The sequence below is a fragment of the Caretta caretta genome, chromosome 2 (assembly GCF_965140235.1).
Source record: "Caretta caretta isolate rCarCar2 chromosome 2, rCarCar1.hap1, whole genome shotgun sequence".
Lineage (NCBI taxonomy): Eukaryota > Metazoa > Chordata > Testudines > Cheloniidae > Caretta > Caretta caretta.
In genome coordinates, this window is record NC_134207.1 from 247345103 (window position 1) to 247365375 (window position 20273).

At 41.8% G+C, this 20273-nt stretch overlaps 1 protein-coding gene across 3 annotated transcripts in view; it reads left to right on the top strand.

Annotated features, from left to right (window-relative positions):
• Nucleotides 1–20273, top strand: part of ADARB2 (adenosine deaminase RNA specific B2 (inactive)) — a 427450-nt gene that overhangs the window by 326538 nt on the left and 80639 nt on the right. For all 3 annotated transcript variants that reach the window (XM_048837675.2, XM_048837673.2, XM_048837674.2), the window contains one exon: nucleotides 13798–13912. In XM_048837675.2, the coding sequence (XP_048693632.1) occupies nucleotides 13798–13912 (115 nt within the window). The remainder of the gene's footprint in view (nucleotides 1–13797; nucleotides 13913–20273) is intronic.

A 20273-nucleotide genomic window follows, 5' to 3' on the forward strand; every position in this document is an offset into this window, starting at 1 on the left:
TTCGAGCTAATTTAATGTCTGTAGTGGTACAACAGCTTGACACCTGAGGCTTGTCCTAAGCAGTCACAATGTTGCGAAGTGAACACAGCTTCATTGTTTTGAATTATTCAGCATTTACAGCCAATCTTATGTATGTCCCTGTAGAAAAAGGCTTTGGGGTTAAGGATCAGTTAAAAAAAAAAAGCCCACAACCCTTCCTTTCTGGCATTTATTAGCAGGTGCAGTATTGACTTTAAGAATGATTCTGCAAACTTGGCATGGACATTCTTCATTACCTAAGCAATAAATGCAAAACTGTACTCAGAACTAGCAGAAGCTGGAAAATGAAACATGGCCTCCTTTAGGGAACATCTGCTTATTTCAGTGGAGAAGCTTGTTTCTCTACATTTATTGAAATGGTACTTGTTTTGAAAGCAAGCTGAATACAAACAGTAATGAATCAATCTCAAATGGAGGGGCTCATCCATTAGCATGCTAGCACTCTAATGTGAATTTAAAGATTCTAATTAAACCTAGATGCAAAATGTTTTACAAGTAAATAGCAAACTGTAGTTTTTGGAAGAGGTGGGAACTTTGGATTTGACAATATTTTTTGTTAATATACTCATTTGTATGGGTTCCATTTTTTTTTCAGCCAGTCCAGAGGTATATGAAACAAATAAAAGACACATATTAAGTTTCATTGATCTAGTGTAGTCAGGGGAATTTTTTTGGAAACAAGATAGTTTATTTACTGAACCCTTAAACTAAATTCCTGTTCGATCTTTGTACTTCCCATTCTTGCTGTATATGTCTCCTTTTAGATGTTCATCAACAGCATGTCTGGATAATCACATTCACTGAAGTACATCTATACACACCTGATATGTGTGTGTTTATATAAAATTAAAAGACTAATGCATTACAACAGCAATCTCATCATAGTTATAGTTGAATCTCAGTTTCCAAATTTCCCCTCCTACTCTAGAAACCCCAATTCAAATTATTCCTACTTCAAATCTGACATGAGTGATCTCTGCCAAGCAGATAATTTCCCCTATAGTTTGAAGTTCATGAAAACCATTTTTAAGACAGGGTCTGCAAACATTCTCCTATTTCTTTTTTGTCACATTCTACCAGTTGCAAACAAAAGGTTTGTAGATGAGATTTTAAAGGATTTTAGTAAGCTGTGGTGCACAGAACCAAGCTTGAGATGGACAAACTAGTAACACCAGAATGGCTTGTCAGAAACCAGCAAATCCTTAAGGTTCACTGTGGCCGCTAATGGCCTTTAGGAAGCACACTGTGGATATGAACAAGTTCTGGAAGTAAGATGGATTGCTTTTTCAGGTACAGTTTCCTGCCATATGCCCATTCAAAGGGCCTCATCCAAGAGTCAGTGAATTCAGTGAAAAGCCTCCCATTGACTTCAGGGGATTTTGGACCAGGTGAAGAGTAAGGTTCCAAAGGTCCACAGGAAAAGGGTCCTCAACACCCCTCTCATTTCCTTCTCCCACTCCCGTCTTTGTATCTTTTCCATCCATCTCTTCCTGTGTGGAATGACCTCCCAGCCTCAGAGAGTCAGCTTTCCATCTTCTTCCCCCATAAAGCCCTATTTTTTCTGTGAAGCCCCCGAATTAAAATAATCAGAGTAGGAATTTACTGAAGTGACTCCTTCCTCTGGGTCTTCCAATGTTTATCAGTCTTGTATTTAACTGTAAACTCTACAGTGCAGGGACTCTCTTGATCCTACAGTTTCATCCAGCACCAAGCACATTGTTGATGCTTAACAAATAATCACTAATGATATAAAAATAAATAGACTAGACTAGCTAATGTGAAAATATGTCTGCCCTGGAAAGGACTGAGGAACAAGCAGGGTAATAACTCCCTAGCAGGGGGGGAAAGAGTGTCCAAATAAGAACTGCTTTGTGAGCAAGAATTTTTCGCCTCGTCCCAGCACAGTTAGCTGAGACATCAGAGATGCCATAGATTGACGCCCCCATATGTGCAGAACAAATTCAGTTTGTTTGATGATTACAGAAATATGGAATTTACCATGAGAGCTGCGCCACATATATAGTTAAAACACTCATAACAGATCTACTGAACAGGTTTTCTTGCTGTAGGGATTCTTCTGGCCAAATCAATGAGAGCATCTCATCTTTTTTATCAATTTTGGTCTGAGAAACTTGAGGGTGCTCAATTTAAAAATACATTATTTTTTATTAAAGCTTTGGTGAGAAGCACAATGCAGGGATGTGTAACAGGTTACATATGTGCACAGCTCACTCTAATAAATGTGATTAAGTAGACTCTCCTGAGTTGGGGTGTACGAGGAATATACTGATGTGTTCAGCGGAAATGAAAACATATAGTCAGACAAAATAAAATAATGTCTATGTGAGCTAAAACAAAGTCCCTCTCCTCTGGTCCCTGAGGGATAAACCAAAGCCAGACATAATGATTGATACCGTGCAGCAGTTATGATCAGACAGAAATAGTCATTGCACATCTCCAGGAAAGAATCACAACGAGCTCCCTGGCAGTGTCCTGTTCCTTCAGCAGTACTGTATAAATGCCTCTGCTGAGTTATGAAGGGAAATTAGGGAAATATCCCTATTTTACATAGGGGGAACTGAGGCACACAGTAAATTAAATCAGTGTCACAAAGGAAATGTGTGATTGGGCACAGTATTGAACGCCAGTATCTTGAGTCCTCAGTCTACTGCCCTATCACTCAAACCACCTTCCTAATAGTCTGGCTGTCTTTTTATCTGTCTGTTTCTTTGGTCCCTATCACCAAAGTCTCTGAGTACCTTCCACCTGAACGCAGAACTTCCACTCTTTCCAGAAGACAAGGATCGAAATCAGCCTATGACCCTTTACCATCTTTTCTTCTCAGACCTGTATCTTCCAGATGACATAGTCCATGGAAAGAAGCTGATTACTTAATTGGCTCAAGGATACAGGTGTTGGGAGATAAATTTCCAGCCACCTATGGAAAAGTTATTTCCAAGCTCAGACCAAAGTATGCTGGGTAGCTATTTGCTACATACCCTGACCACTTTGTCTGCCATTTACCCCTATTCCACAAAAAGCTGATGAGACGTATGATTTAATGTCAGCGACTTTGGAAAGGTATCTCTTTATAATTCAAATCCTCTGTGCCAGTTTTTTCTTCTGTTTGGATTAACGAAGAAAAATACTGATTCCTACCTTCAAAGAGGGTACGTTTTCTGCATATTGTGTAAGAAATTACGTGTACAGCTTCTGTTATCAGTGAAGGAGGTTGTGAACCTAATCCCCCATGCTCAACATTTACCCCCAAATGTCAGTAATTTACTGCAAAATAGAGTACTTGGGAGACAGGAGTAACAGAGCCCTGTGTGATATCTGTTTAGTAGACTATTTCATCCCGCCCATATGCAAATCTAACCTTTCTGATATTTCAACCCTATAAACCCAAAGACAGGATTTCAATAGAAAATATTTACGAAAGGCTTTCTACTTTATAATCTATTGATTTTAATATCCTTACCACTCCTGTTGAATGTCAGTTTTACCCTGAAGACTGCCCCTGCAAACTTGAACACATTTAATTATTTATAACATTTGGAATATTAGTGCTGAGAAATGAATAAAAGTTTTCGGTTTTGTAATGTTATGATCTAAAGTTTGATTTTCCTCTGCGAATAATGCTGGTAATTTGATATTGCAATCAGAAGTTACAGAAGGGTACAGATGACACAGTGCAGCTTGAAAGAGAGTGACATTTATTTTCCACCTTATTTATGTACAGTAACAAAGAGCTCTTTAAATCCAGTGTTCCATTTTAGAGTATACTTTTGCAACTACAGATTCAGAATTATCTGTATTCTTTTTTTTAACTAGACACCTAACTGAAGGCCTATTTCTGCCATCAATTACACATACGCAACCTCCATTGATTTCAGTGGGGATGGGTAAGTGTAACTGACAGCAGAGTTTGGCAGATCTAGTTGGCCTTACACCCATCACTCACCTCATTGACTAATGCAAGCAAGGTTTTGATGCTGAAGAGCTTGTTTCTGGCTTACATTTTCTGTTCATGTAGAAAAATCAAACTATGGAACATATGGAAGCTGTGATTTAAAAAGCAGACAGACAAAAAAAACTTGTTCTGAAACTTAGTTTGGGAGTTTAAAGAACTTGGCGAATTAAAGGTTCATTCTGCTAGAGAGCCAGATTCTGCCACCCTTAGTCAGTGGGTACCTTACTCTGTTGATTTCAGTGGGACTACTCAATGAGTAAGGTATTACTCAGCATACATGTGGCAGAATCTGAGTCCTGATTTAGCAAAGCATGGGCTTAAATCCCACTGACTTCAAAGGTTGAAAGTTGAGCACATGCTTAAGTACTTGGCTAAATCTGTATCCTAGCATACAGGACTTAAAGTAAAGCCCGCTGAAGTGTGTTATCTCCATTGACTTCAATGGATTTTGGATCAAGCCCAAAGTCTGTAGGAAAGCTCACCTCCTACATAGTGCCCTTCAGGAATCAGACCCTGTATCAGAAACTGTGCATTCTTGTGGATTTTCAAAGCACTGAATGTCAATAGTCCCCTCTTCCCCCCAAGATTTGCAGTCTGTTTATGCCATTACACTTTTAGTTCAACTACATGCTGTCCTGCTGGCTGCATAGTTCACAATGAATATTTCTATTTTCTTAAGTTTCTGCATCTTCCTTATGGCCTGCCTTTTTCACCAGCTGTGAGACTGTCATATTGAGATTGCCAAGATCTATTCTGCTCTTTCATTTAAGCAAGATGGGGACTCTTGTCTTCAGTCCTGATATCTGGCAACTGTAACCATGGGTGTCACCAAATATAGAGATTCTCACAGATGAGTTTCATAAAGCAGAAATGGCAAAGACTCCCCCTCTCTCCTCCACCCCCACCCCACCCCCAAGGTGTGCATGATTTTAAAACTCTTTTGATGGCAGCCAACTTTTCCTTGCCAATATTCCTAAGAATCCCGGTGATGGAATTGTCGCCAGGCTCATGTTATCCTTTGATACTAAGAATTTCCTGGCTTTTACCCCATTGGCAAGTTACCTAGCTATGTACCTTTTAGTAATTTAGGACTGTTGTTTAATTGTAAAGCCATGACCAAGAAAATCTATTGGCCCGAATACCAGGGATGCCTGTGAGCTGGATGGGATAAGTCTGTACAGCACTTACTTCCACAATGTTCTGCCACTGTTTATTAAATCCACAATTTGGTTTGGGTTTGGTTTTTTTGTTTGTTTTGTGTTAACGGAAAGATTCAAACCTGATGTGGGGCCTGATCTACTGCCTCTGAAGTCAATGTAAAGGCTCCTGTTGACTTGATAGATCAGGCCAATGATGCTGTTATGGTAGTTTATGTTTCAGTATTGTGTAAGAACAGGAGACCACACATTCCAGTAGTTACAACACAGGACTGGGAATCAGGACTGTACTCTATTCCCAGCTCTGCTACTGAGTCATTGTGTGGATCTGGGCTCAGTCCTGCAAGGTACTGAATACTCTTGTAATGTACTACTCACACTCAATTCTCATTGGAGTAAATAGGAATAGGAGGGCATTCAGCACCTCACAGGACTGAACCCTTAATCTCTGTATACCTCATTTTCCCCATCTGCACAAATAGAGATCATGTTGCTTATCCACCCATGTGAAGTATTTTGAGATTTGCAGATGAAAATTTCTATATAAGTGACAAGTATTAGCATTATATTGTAGCTCTTCGATTGCCTTCTAGATTAGGTCTTGCACTACTGGTTGATGCTTCTGAATCCTACTGTATTTTACAAGGACCAGCATATGTCACTCCATCACTTCTACATTGCATTAATTTTACTGGCATCCTGTTCAGCAATTTATTCTAAACTAAAATACTCTCCTGTCGTATTTTAGCTAAGAGGCTTCACATTTAATGGATTTCCTATTCTTCAAAGTCCCTGGTCACTCTTTGAGATCAGTGAATGCTAAATTCCTTATTGTCCCTAAATGTTATATGAAGTCATGTCATTCTTTTGCCTTTACTGAGTCTCATTGCCCTCTGGCTTTAGAATCCACTGCCAAATGAGGTAAAGAACGCTCCGAGTTCTGGGATTTCTAAATCCAAAGTTAAAAGTTATTTGTTCTTTTTAGAATTTTTAAAATGAGTCTTTTAGGAATTGCATGTGCCTCTAAGCTAATTAACTCTTAATGAGCACAAAATGCCTTGGGATGCTTATATGGAGGGCACTGTGAAAATGCAGGCAAGGATTGGTCTGTAATACTATGGGAGATTAAATGGATGATTTGAGTCTTTTTAAGATGATGGTGCAGATTGTTTCACTGAGACATTCCCTTTTTAAAAAATTCTAAATAAGCTGATCAGATTTGCAGTTCACACTGTGTGAACCCAACCATAGCAATCCTAGGTGCATATTTTTATTTTCCTGTTCGCCTTATTATGTTTTTAAATATGGAAAACAAGATTAGAAACAGAGTTTTATATCATGAAAGCCAGGCACTGTTATAGTGGTCACCATAGAGAACTGGAGTTCAGGGCAACTGGGTGCTCTTTCAAGCTCTGCTGCTGACCCTCTTGGGCCCATCATTTACCCTTTCTGTGCTTTAGTTCACCCATCTGTAAAATGGGTATAATTGTATTTATATTACAGGTTTGCAGTGAGGCTTAATACATTTATGGATGTTTAGTGTTTGGGGATACTTTGATAAAGGTATTATTCATAAGTGCCAAGTATTATTATAATTCATAGATAATTCATAGATTTATAGTGTTTGTGGCCAGAAGAGATCATTAGATCATCTATTCTGACCTCCTGTATATCACAAGCCATTACATTACACCCAGTTACTCCAGTATTGATCCAAATAACTCAGGTTTGACTAAAGCACATCTTCCAGAAAGGCGTCCAATCTTGATTTCAATACATAATGAGATGGAGAATCCACCAGTTTCCCTGGAAGTTTGTTCAGTGGTTAATCACCCTCACTGTTAAAAATTCATACCTAATTTCTCATTTGAATTTGTCTACTTTCAGCTTCCAGCCATTGGTTCTTGTTATGCTTTTCTCTGTTCCATTAAAGAGCCCTTTGCTAGTCCCTATTTTCTCCTTGTGAAGGTACTTATACACTGTAATCAAGCTAGCTCTCAATCTTCTTTTTTAAGCTAGACGGGCCGAGCTTTTTCAGCCTCTCACTGTAAGGCATTTTCTCCAGCTCGTGAATTATTTTCATTGCTCTTTTCTACACCCTCTCCAATTTTTCAGCAACCTTTTAAAATGTGGACACGAGAACTGGACCCAGTGTTCCAGTATCAGTCTCACCAGTGCCACATGAAGTGGCTAAATCCTTACTTTTACTCACTTCTCCCCTGTTTACACATCCAAGGAATGGCATTAGCCTGTTTTGCTACAGCATCACACTGGGAGATCAGGTTCTGTTGCTTGACCACTCTGACCCCGAAATCCTTTTCAGAGTCATTGCTTTCCAGGATACATTCCACCATTCTGTAGGTATGGCCCGAATTCCCTGTTCCCAGACATATGACTTTGCATTGGCTGTATTAAAATGTATGTTGTTTGAAGGGCCCACCTGGCCAAGCAATCCAGATCTCTCTCTAAGACTGTCAATTCTGCCAATCTTTGTGTCATCTCCTGATTTTATCAGCAGGGATTTTATATTTACTTCCAGATCATTGATGAAAATGTTGAATAGCATTGGGCCTATTGGGGGGAGGGATAGCTCAGTGGTTTGAGCATTGGCCTGCTAAACCCAGGGTTGTGAGTTCAATCCTTGAGGGGGCCATTTAGGGATTTGTGGCATAAATTGGGGATTGGTCCTGCTTTGAGCAGGGGGTTGGACTAGATGACCTCCTGAGGTCCCTTCCAATCCTGATATTCTATGATTCTATGTGATGGAGTGTCCACCCTACACAGGACTGGATGGGGTTAAGATGGCCAGGCGGCCCAATTAACACAACAGGCTGCATGTGGAGGAGGAGCCAGGGAGCAGGGAATTGACTGGAAGCAGGCTCAGCTGGGGGGGGTCTATATAAGCCAGGAAGCTGGCAACAGTTACTCCCTGAGAGGAGGGAGGCTGGCGAATCCAGTGAGGGGGGAAGCCAGGAAGGTAGGAGAAGACTCAGGAAATAGTAGCAAGGTAGGACATTGCAGGCCGGGGCTGTTGATCGGAGGGCCCCTGAGCTGAAATCTGGCGTAAAGGGTGGGCCCGGGTTCTCCTACCAGCCACTGAGGACATGGCATAGACCAGGCAAAGGGCAGTGGATTGCCTGGGATATTTTGTTCTGGAAAGACTTTGTTACTTTCCCTGGAAAGGGAGGACATTTGTGACCTGGCCAATGAGCCAAGCCACAATGCAGATCCGTGAGTGAGCAGGGCCACAGAGCAAGACAGGATGGGGGAAGACACCACCAGAGAGGGAGCACAAGCCTCTCCTGGGAAAGCTAATTCCCAGGACAGCCGGCAGGAGGCTCACTGGCGGTCAGTGCACCCCATGACAATTGATGGAGAATGTGGGCACCTGGTCACCCCGATACAAGGGGTGTTTAAAAGAATGCTGTGGACCGTAAAGGACTGCAAAAGACAGTCACCCCTGATGCAAAGGGAGCGTGGAGAGCTATAACAGAAAAAGAGATAAAGTGACAGTGAGTGCATCCGGTGACAGTCTAGTACCGGTTTCTGTGGAACCCCACTGGAAACACGCCCATTCAATGATGATTCCCCATTGACAACAACTTTTTGAGATATGTCCACTATCCAGTTCTTAATCCATTTAACATGTGCTTTATTGATATAGTATAGTGCCAATATTTTAATGAGAATATTGTATGGTACTAAGTCAAAGACCTTACAAAAGTCTAAGTATATCACATCTGTGTAGTTGCCTTTATCAACCAAACTTGTAATCCCATAAACAAATGAAATCAGGTTTTTTTGACAAGACCTATTTCCCATGAAACCATGTTGATTGGCATTTATTATATCCCTATCCTTTACTTTTTATTAGTAAGAACCCTGTATCAGCTTTTCCATTATTTTGCCCAGGTCTGATATCAAGCTAACCAGTCTATAATTACCTGAGTCATCTCTCTTGCTTTTTTTTTTAATATTGATACAATATTAGCAATCTTCAAATATTACGGAATTTCCCCAGTATTCCAAGTTTTCTTAAAAATTAATATTAGCAGTACAGAGCTTTCCTGAGGCAACACTTTTAGGATTCTTGGATGTAAGTTCTACAGGCCTACTGACTTAAAAGTGTTTTCCTAATACATGATATTTACCATCCTCCTTAGCTGCTAATAGACTGGAACATACCTTATCCTTTTAATGTGTTACAAGTACATCATCCTGCATCTTTCCAAATAAACAACAGAAATATTTATTGAACTCTTTTGCCTTTTCTGCATCATTACCAGCTTTACCATCTCCATCTAGTAATGGGCCTACACCATTGTTCGGGTTTCTTTTGTTCCTAATATACTTTAAAAACTCTTTATTATTGTTTTTAGCTCTGCTAGCCATAATTATGGTTATTATGGTAGAGATTTTCCAAAACACAAAAGGGAGTTAGGCTCACTGCTCCCATTGACTTTCAATGGAAGTCAAATGTCTAACCACCTTTTAGCTTTTGCTCAAGGGACACTGGGTTCCATCCCAAAGAGTTTACTCAGCAAATGCTACTGAGATTTGCAGACTTTAAGGTTGTTCGTGTGCACCAGAGTTATTACTAGCAATATGAGTTATTTTATTATTAACACGCATTCACACAGCACTGCTAAATGGATAGAGCACTTCTTCACACAACTAAAATAACACAGGCTTCAGATTTCCTGTCACTAGTTTGAAGTGTTAGGTGATTAAATATATGTGTGTTTATATGTATGGATAACATAAAGCTGAGGATGTGTCAAGACCCTGTCTATTACTCATGCCATGGCATGTTTGCAGACAATTCTTAGCACTTAGCGCTTATATCACCTTATATCACAATTCTTAGCACTTATATCACCTTCAAAATACTTCACAAACATTACCCATTTAATGCTCGCAACAGTCATGTGAGGTAATTAAGCATTATTATCAGCCATTTTATAGACAGGGATATTAAGAGACTGACAAGAGAAGAAACCAGATGAGAGTTACACAGCAAGTAGGATGAAGAACTCAGGAACACCTGCAATCAGGAGTGGTGTAAGGTCCCAAAAAGTGAGGGGGCCACCGGCTCCCAAACGGTGCCCCCCCATGGCCCTTCTCCCTGAGGTCCTACCCCTGCCCCTCAAACACATGTCCCCACTCTGCCCCTTCACACTGAGTCCACACCCTAGCACTGCCCATTCCCCCAAGACCCCTCCCTGGCATCACCCCTTCTCCCCGAGCCCCCACCCTCACCACCCCATCTCCCTGAGGCCCTGCCCCCATGCCACCCTTTTCCCCCAGGGCCTCTCCCTTGCACCATCCCTTCCCCCAAGGCCCTGCTCCCACGCCGCCTCTTCCCCCCAAGACCCCACCACCTCCACCCAGTCGCTCACCCTTAGGGCCGATAAAGTGTGGTGGGGGGCATGGCCCCCCGTTCCAGTGCCCCTGTTTGCAATCCCATGCCCCACTAGCCCAATGGCCATTGAGGATATCCCTACCCTGCAGTCCCACAGTGCGATTGCAGTTTGTGCAGACATTCCCAAACTAGCTTTGAACTTGTTAGCTCGGATACCAGAGCAGTGAAGCTGCAGCAGCAAGGGCTTCAGTGCAAGCCCCGCCCGTGGAGAATTACAAGGTTCCAGGTGGGCTTGGACAGGCTGCACTGAAGCCTGTGTTGCTTCAGCTTCATTGCTCCAGCACCCAAGCTAGCGCAAATAAACCTAGTTCCGGGAGGTCTACCCACACTGCAACCACACCATGTCATTGCAGGTAGAATGTTAACCCTGACATGCTGACCGCATTCCAAGTGAATTAGGCACATAGGTCCCCAGTTAGTTACCTAAACTACATGGGTACATGACTAGGTATTTGAATGTGCTGACTTTTGATGCACTGAGCACCCACAGTTGCATTCATGATATCTATAGTTTTATTACAGTTTCACATTTATATTTTGGTAGCGCCTAGAGGTCAACCACATCAGGGACTAGGGTTGCCAGATGCCCGTTTTTTGGCCAGAAAGTCTGTTTTATTTGGGCTTTTCCCAGAGATCCAGTTTAGCCCAGTAACAGTGAAAGGCAAAAACTGATGCTTAATCAGGACCATGTTAATGAAGACTCTTCTAAATGGACCAGATTGCTCAGAGATTGCATGATGCAAGTGAAACCCCAAGAGATCTGAACCCAGGACGCAATTCTAAGCTTGAGTCTTGTAACACAGAAGTTTTCAGTTGAAAGAGTTTTTGTTGTTGTTTGTTGCTGAGACAAACTGAGGCACTTAATCAGAGCAGTCAATTAATAGGGCTGTCCTGTACGGTGCTTCAAATAAGATCAGGGTAATCCGCTGGCAGGCCATGAGGCAGTTTGTATACATTGACTGTCCACAGGCACGGCCGCCAGCAGCTCCCAGTGGCTGCGGTTCGCCGTTCCCAGCCACAGGTTGCCCACCACTGGTTCTGATCTATTTTGAATAGCCCCCTCTCTGTGGTTGTGGGTGAAACGCTCTCAGATTATTCAGACTGGAACTCTTAATGTGGCTCAGACCACTGACCAGAGTAGGGCCCAATCCTGAGAAACGCTGAGCACCCTCCTCTCACTGCCTTTTGATTTCAATGTGGCTGTGGTGCTTCGCACATCTCAGGGACAAGCCCCGCTGCTGCCTAGTGTAGCCCATACCAACACAGTGCTGCAGGGCAGGGGTTACTGCTCTTTTGCAGGTACCACCCTTTATGTGAAACATAAGAAGAGGTCTCTCCAGCTGTTTTTGATGGCTGTCTATGTGAAAATTAAAAATCTTATGATATGTTTCTAAAAGAGTTGGCGATAACCCTGGAGTCCATCATTTCTGCTCTCTTAGCTTCACTGGGCCATTAAAGGCTCTTCTTAAATGTGGAATAAGGAGCTTCTTGTGGCACCTCAGCTGCAACACAGAACTCAAAGGGCATCTCAGACTTTGCTTGGCAAGGACCCAGCCAAGGGACAAAGTAACTTTTCTTTAAGTTTCATGAAGCGATTGAAAGCTTTGCTAAATTAACATTCATGAACAACAAAAATACTGAAAAAAATCACTGAGAAAATTAGGTGACTCCCCCACTGTTCAGCCCAGTAAATGACTTGCTGGGGCAAAGAAACACTTTTTCAGACAAGTAAAATGCTTTCAAGACGGGTAAATTTTTCTATGAACTTGCCCTGGACCAATGACCAGAAACAAAATTTGTCAAATTCTAGGACTTTTTCTTGAGCACTAAGAATTTGATTCAATGCCTAGTCAAAGTGAGCCTTCCTATTGATTCACTGGGTTTTGGGTCAGCTCCTAACATCAACCTTCTCAGGATATGTCAACAATGCAATAAAAAAAGACGGTGGCATCAAGACTCTGAGCTCAGGTCAATTGACTTCAGCTCATAGGGCTCAGGCTGCCGGGCTAAAAATAGCAGTGTAGAGATCCCCAAGCCCAGGTTCTAAGGCCAACTCCCCTCATGGGGTTTCAGAGTCCAGGCTCCAGCTTGAGCCCAAACATGTGCGGTGGAATTTTTAACCCCTTAGCCAGACCCCTGGGCCAGCCTCTGCCATGCCGTGTGTCTTTTGTTGCAGTGCAGATGTACCCTTAGAGGCAGCGAGTAGCCATTTATGATATTGATCCTAGGGCAGGTTTCAGAGTGGTAGCCGTGTTAGTCTGTATCAGCAAAATCAACGAGGAGTCCTTGTGGCACCTTAGAGACTAACAAATTTATTTGGGCATAAGCTTTCGTGGGCTAAAACCCACTTCATCAGATGCAGGGAGTGGGTTCTATCCCACGAAAGCTTATGCCCAAATAAATTTGTTAGTCTCTAAGGTGCCACAAGGACTCCTCGTTGTTTCTCCTAGGGCAGGGGGGTCTCAAACTTTTTCTTTCTGAGGCTCCCCAACATGCTATAAAAATTCCACAGCCCACCTGTGCCACAACAACTGGTTTTCTGCATAGAAAAGCCAGAGCCAGCATTAGAAGATAGCAAACAGGGCAGTTGCCTGGGGCCCCACGCCACAGGGGGCCCCCAGGAAGCTACATTGCTCAGGCTTTGGCTTCAACCCCGAGTTATGAGGTTCAGGGCCCTGGGATTCAGCCCCAGGCAGCGGGGCTTGGGGCGGCAGGCCTTCAGCTTTCTGCCCTGGGCCCCAGTGAATCTAATGCTGGCCCTATTTGGCAGACACCCTGAAGTCTGCTCGCAGCCCCTAAAGAAGGCCCCGGACTCCTGGTTGGTTTCAGAGTAACAGCCGTGTTAGTCTGTATTCGCAAAAAGAAAAGGAGTACTTGTGGCACCTTAGAGACTAACCAATTTATTTGAGCATAAGCTTTCGTGAGCTACAGCTCACTTCATCGGATGCTGAGCTGTAGCTCACGAAAGCTCATGCTCAAATAAATTGGTTAGTCTCTAAGGTGCCACAAGTACTCCTTTTCTTTTTGGACTCCTGGTTGAGAACCACTGTCCTAGGGAACCGTTCCTTTTATTTTTTTGCTGAGGTAGGTGGAGCTTAATTCTAAAAGCGAGATCTCAAAGGCAGAAGGCTGGTTATTAATCTCCAGACACACCCAAATGCTTCAATCAAAGAAAGTGAAAAATTCCTTCTGATTGTGTCTTTCAGGAGTTTGCTGATTCCATATATCAAATGGTTACACAGAAGTTTCAAGAGTTGACAGAGAATTTCACCTCCATGCACGCACGCCACAAAACCCTTGCAGGAATTGTGATGACCAGAGGTAAGATGCCCTTTAATTTCATTATTTTATTTTATTTTCCTGAAGTATTCTTCATGAATAAGGAATGTATTATTTACCCAGTCCACAGTACTAAAGAATCCCTTTACTCCAACGCAGAAAAATATACAGTAATGAGAGAAAACAAGCATTAAATATTTAAACTTCGAGCAGGTGCACAAAAATGTATTGACAGTAGAAATATAGCTAAATTTATAAATACATATAAATATACCGTTTTCTCTTTATTCATGGGAGGAAATGCAAATCTAGCTAATTTTATTTCTCCTAATAGGAGTTCCTTTTTAATTATCAGTAAAAAAAATATTAGCTCTTTTATTTATCTATTTGTTTGTTTGTTTATTATTTTTAGAGCTGGAGCCATTTAGTCTTAGGTCTAATTTAAGACTGGCAGGTGAAAACAAATCTCAGCCCATTTGTATTCCACTCTAAGTGAGCCCAGAAACCTAAAGCTTTCTATTCTGCTCGCATCTAAACACAGGAAATATTCAGTGAGGAGATGCTTGGATGTTCAGTTCTGTTAGCCTCTAAACAGGGGATGTACTCAACCTGAGAGCATATACTACAAAGACACGTTCAGCAGGTGGATAAAAGCATTGCATATATGGCCTTACTTTGTTTGTTTGCACAGGAGTGATTACCTCGTTTCTGGGCACCTTATGATATTTATGAGAATGTCACCATCCCAGATACTGCATTAAACATCATTCTCACTCAGAAGTGTGGAGCAGTCGATAGACTTTAGATATAAGAGGGAAAACTTGGAGGTGAGAGAAATGTATAATTAATCCAGGCTTTTCTGTCTTGTTCCTTTCAGCAATTACGTTAGCCAGATTCAACAGGGACAATTGTGCATATTGCAGAACAGCAGGCTGGAGATAGGATTTCCCACCAGGTCCTTTCAAACTACAAATTCTACATCCTATAGAATAACACATAATTCCACGTACTTGTTGCCTCCTATTGAAAGGGACAGCATGAGAAATCAGCATTAGAATCACAGAAATTAGAGACAGAGTTGGCCTAAAAGTCTTTTCCACCTTTTGTCAATGCAGTATCGTTTCCCACCTATATTTCCTACTACTTTGACCAACCTACTATTATTGTTGTTGTTTGTATTGTGATAGCAACTAAGAGCTCCAGTCATGGACCAGGACCCCCATGGTGGTAGGCGCTGTACAAACATAGAACAAAAAGATGGTCCCTGCCTTGAAGAGCTTACAGATGAAGTAAAAGAGATGAGAAGGAGATACAACAGTCAGATGGGGGATCACTAGGAAACAATGAGATAATACTGGATAGCCCGTTAGGCAATGGTCTCAGTGCACCAACTGTCTAACCAATATCAGGTTTTTTTGTAGGAATCATAGCGAGGAGAATTTTAAGGGCCTTGACGCAGGACAATGAGGGAGCTTTGCAGGTGTTTAGGGGAGCTCTTCCTGAGCATGCGAGGCCTCAAAGGAGAAAACATGAAGTTGTTTCTTTGAAAAAGTCTAGTTATTGGTGTCCTGAGTAATGTGGCTTCAATCACTTCCTTTGGGAGACTGCCCCACAAGTGAAACAATCTCATCATCAAGAAGCTTTTCCTAATATTCAGCATACATTTTCCCATTTATAACTTCATTTCATTCATACCCATAGTGCCACCCTGAATAACCCTTCTGCTTCCTTGGGACCCAATCCTGGCTCCACTTAAACAGGCACAGTAGAGCCAAAAGTACCATAAACAAAGCCATTAGGTCCATGCATAGCCAAAATAAACATAAGAGTAGGAGAGGTGTAGTGGAACATGTCCACTGCCCCCTCCAGCCCAACAGTTGCTGGACATGCTCAAGTTGTATTGGTGACTTTGCTCCCTTGTATGGGGAGGGTGGGAATTTGAGGAGTCCTTCCTCCAGATCCTTTTGAATTTCATATGAGTAAAATCCTTTAACTGGGATTTTATTCTTTTGCACTTCACATTTCTCCATAGTCAGCACAAATCCAAGAAATAAATGTATTTAATTTATCCTCCTAGGTCCATTCCTCCAGACTCATTATTTTAATTTTTTTTCCTCTGAATTCTCCCAGTTTAAATTATCTCCAATTTGTCATTAGATTTTACTGGTCCCCAGACTGAACTCACTGCTATAGGTGTGCTCAAGAGAAGCTACTAAGCCAAAAGCAGCCTTATCTGGACACGTTCTCCCTGAAGATTTGAGTCCCTTCTTGCATGAGCATATCTGCAAACCCATGGATAGGGAGGATTATTTGCCATTTGTGAAACTACATTTTGTTCTGTACTTACAAGGTTGTGCTCTTTTCCCAGTCATTTCCCAGAGGTAGCAAGGATCATGAAGTATAAGGTTTCAAAGGTGGTAAGGGTAGGTTTCACTCTAGCAGCAGACCTATGAATAAGTGCAAATCTCTTGGTTATTAACATGGAATCTGGCTGCTACTGTGGAGAATTGTAAAAGCTAAGCAAATAATAAATAACAATACCAGCAATAAAAATAACTCTAGTAATGTCTTATTGAATTTGGTGAGATACATAGCTCCGTGCATCCAAAACTCATTCTGTTTTTCCCTTCATTTCAATGTAAAGTCATATGGCTTATAAATAGAATTTTCCATGCTTGTGCTGTTTTCAGGCAAAACTTGTAAAAAAACACAATATGATTGTGGGATAACTGCCATTGAGATAATACAGCAGCTCTACAAACAAAACGAAAGGTGCAGCAAATTGGTTCTCTTTTCCTGAATTCTGGCATTTTTTTTCTGCTTTTTCAGATTACAGGGGAAACCAAAGAGAATTGCAGTTGAGTGCTGTGTCTGAGTTATGTTTCAGCACCAAGGGCAAATTCCTAGCTAGAAGGAAGAAGAAAGAGGAAAAAATGTAGAAAATGATGTTACTGAGTGCCTGTGAGTTTTCAGTAGTGATAAATTGCTTGTGGGAAAACAGAATTTCCATCCCATAGGAAATTCTGACATTTAAAAATTTGTTTGCATCCCGAATCTTGATGAAAAGTTGAAATCTTGAAATATTTAGCAAAATGAAAATTCCAAAATATTTTGATTCAAAAACATCAAAATGACTTTGTGAAAGGTTTCATTTCCATAATGCTGAAATATTGTAATGTAATGTGCATGAAACAATAAACTCAAAGCAAAATGTTTCAACACTATTAGAACAAAATGTTTTGACATTATCGGAGTAAAATATGGCAACATTATTGGTATGAAACAAGAAAATTGAAAGAAATCATTTTGAAACTGTCAAATTTGTTGAAATCAGCACATTCCCATGAAATATTCTGATTTTGACAAAATGATATTTTCAAATGGAAAACTGTTTTGTGGAGAAAAAAAAATCAACCATCTCTAGTGATAATAAAATCCACAGAGAACTGCAGAAAATAAAGATAGAAAAGACCTAAAGTCAGTTAATCTACCCTTTTTTCCTCCAGGATCTTCTGAAATAAATTGTTATGTTTATTCATTTGTAAAAAAGAAAAGGAGTCCTTGTGGCACCTTAGAGACTAACAAATTTATTTGAGCATAAGCTTTCATGAGCTACAGCTCACTTCATCGGATGCTTATGCTCAAATGAATTTGCTAGTCTCTAAGGTGCCACAATACTCCTTTTCTTTTTGCGAATACAGACTAACACGGCTGCTACTCTAAAACTTATTCATTAGTGTAGCACAGTATTAATGTGATGGCCTTATTCTCACCAGTTTTACACTGGTTTAACAAAATGGTTTGTCCAACTCACTTTTACTTCAACTCAGAAAACTAGAAAGACAACCACGACAGAACTGTATAAAATACAGACTGTCAACTCAGAATATATAAGTTTAGTACTTGATAAGCAATTTTTCAGGAGGAGGCAGATGGTATCAAATGCATATTCAAGAAAGGGTGGCTAAATTATCTGGAACAAATTCACATTATGCTGTAGACTAGCATTGTGCAAAACATTATCTAGAGATGGCCAGGTTCACTAATCTTTCTGTGACCCTGGGATTCATCGTTTGACAAACTACATGCACATGCTGTCCGGCCCAACATCCCGCAGCCTTGTTGAGTTCTTCTGGAGTGGGTATGGGCTAATCATAGAATCACAGAATATCAGGGTTGGAAGGGACCTTAAGAGGTCATCTAGTCCAACTCTCTGCTCAGAGCAGAACCTAATTCCCAACTAAATCATCCCAGCCAGGGCTTTGTCAAGCCTGACCTTAAAAACCTCTAAGGAAGGAGATTCCACCACCTCCCTAGGTAACCCATTCCAATGCTTCATCACCCTCCTCATGAAAAAGTTTTTCCTAATATCCAACCTAAACCTCCCCCACTGCATCTTGAGACCATTACTCCTCGTTCTATCATCTGGTACCACTGAGAACAGAGGTACCATCCTCTTTGGAACCCCTTTCAAATAGTTGAAAGCAGCTATCAAATCCCCCCCCCCTCATTCTTCTCTTCCGCAGACTAAATAATCCCAGTTCCCTCAACCTCTCCTCATAAGTCATGTGCTCCAGTCCCCCAATCATTTTTGTTGCCCTCCGCTGGACTCTTTCCAATTTTTCCACATCCTTCTTGTAGTGTGGGGCCCCAACCTGGACACAGTACTCCAGATGAGGCCTCACCAATGTCAAATAGAGGGGAATGATCACTTCCCTCGATCTGCTGGCAATGCCCCTACTTATACAGCTCAAAATGCCGTTAGCCTTCTTGGCACCTGTCACTTTAATCCTTACTGTCCAACCCTTACTACATATCTGGGCCACATAAAAATTGCTGTGATGGCAATAAAATGTCATCCTTATCCCTTGAGTATTTTGACAATTTTTTGGTCTTGTCCTATATCTTTGTGCTAGAGCTGTGCAATCCACCACCTGCACATTGCTCTGTGCTGGGAGGGAAGGGCAAAGGGGAATGTAGATGGCACCTTTGCCAAAGAGCAACAGGGCTTGTTCCTCTCCGCCCTTCTCCCTGTACCTCCACAGTCATCATGCTTTCACAATTATAGGGCAGAGGAAGAATGAGGCTACATTTTCAACACTAGTGTTAGTTTATTTGGAGTGTAAAATGATATTCGTATTCTAGAGGCAAGTGTAAAACAATGCTAAATTGAATGTTTCATTCAAGACGTAAAATGGGAGGGTAATGCCAAACTGGCCCAATGGGGGAACTGTTCATTGGGTCTCCCCTCTGCCAAGCCAGCAGCACCGCTCTGGGAAGTATGAGAGCAAGGGAGGCAGGAAAGCAACCCAGGAAGAAGAAAAGAAAGAAGGCAACTCAAGACCATCTGCAGCCCTAAGCAATACTTCAGCGTGCCACGCCCCCTAGAACAGGGGGACTCGCCCTCCGGGTATGTGTGTGTGCACCTCACCAACCTGGGGCATCGGGCTGCAGCACCACTGAGGTTTGGCTCAGCCACCCCTGCTGCCCTAGGCAGAACCTATACAGCTGCCTAGTTTGCCTATAGATAGAGCATCCCCTGCAGGAGATGAATGAGCACTCCAACATGAGAAACTTTTCCAAACATCAGTCCAAAGGGGGTTCATGGCAAATCAAGGTTTGGAAGAAAGAAGATCCATTTCTTTTCAGAAGGTGATAGTTTAATTAAGGGGGAAAGGGAAGTCACTGTTACGTGATGCTTTCTGGTTTATTGCAATCAAGTTATCATAGAATATCAGGGTTGGAAGGGACCTCAGGAGGTCATCTAGTCCAACAACCCCCTGCTCAAAGCAGGACCAATCCCCAATTTTTGCCCCAGATCCCTAAAAGGCCCCCTCAAGGATTGAACTCACAACCCTGGGTTTAGCAGGCCAATGCTCAAACCACTGAGCTATCCCTCCCTCCCAATGATTGGTTTCTCATGGGAGTGCTTCTGTGCATTTATATTCCTCCTTTCTATTTAGGGCATACCTGTGGTATGCCGTAAATAGAATGCCTCCTGTTTGTACCATAAGGGTGGAATGCCTCTTTCCCTGCGGTCTGTACATTTCTGCTTCTTAGGCATAATTTGCCGATTATGAAGAGCAAACAATTGTTATATTTTTGTGTCCTGCAGAAGGGACAAGAGAAGAGAGCTTTGTGGTTTTGTAACATTTGCTATAAGACAACATCAGAGAACATTCACACTGTTATTCAACCACAGATAGTTTTCTTTTGTGGACATTAACAAATACATGTGCGGGTGATGGCCACCCACTTAGCTTATAGACCAGGGAGTGAACCAGGAACATTCAGAGCTAAAAGCATAGGCTGCTACAGCTTGAGTTAAAGAGACACGGCTTTGTAGTTGTGAGCTGCTACAACTCATATCCTCTGTGGATTAGCACAGAGCAGACTCTGAACC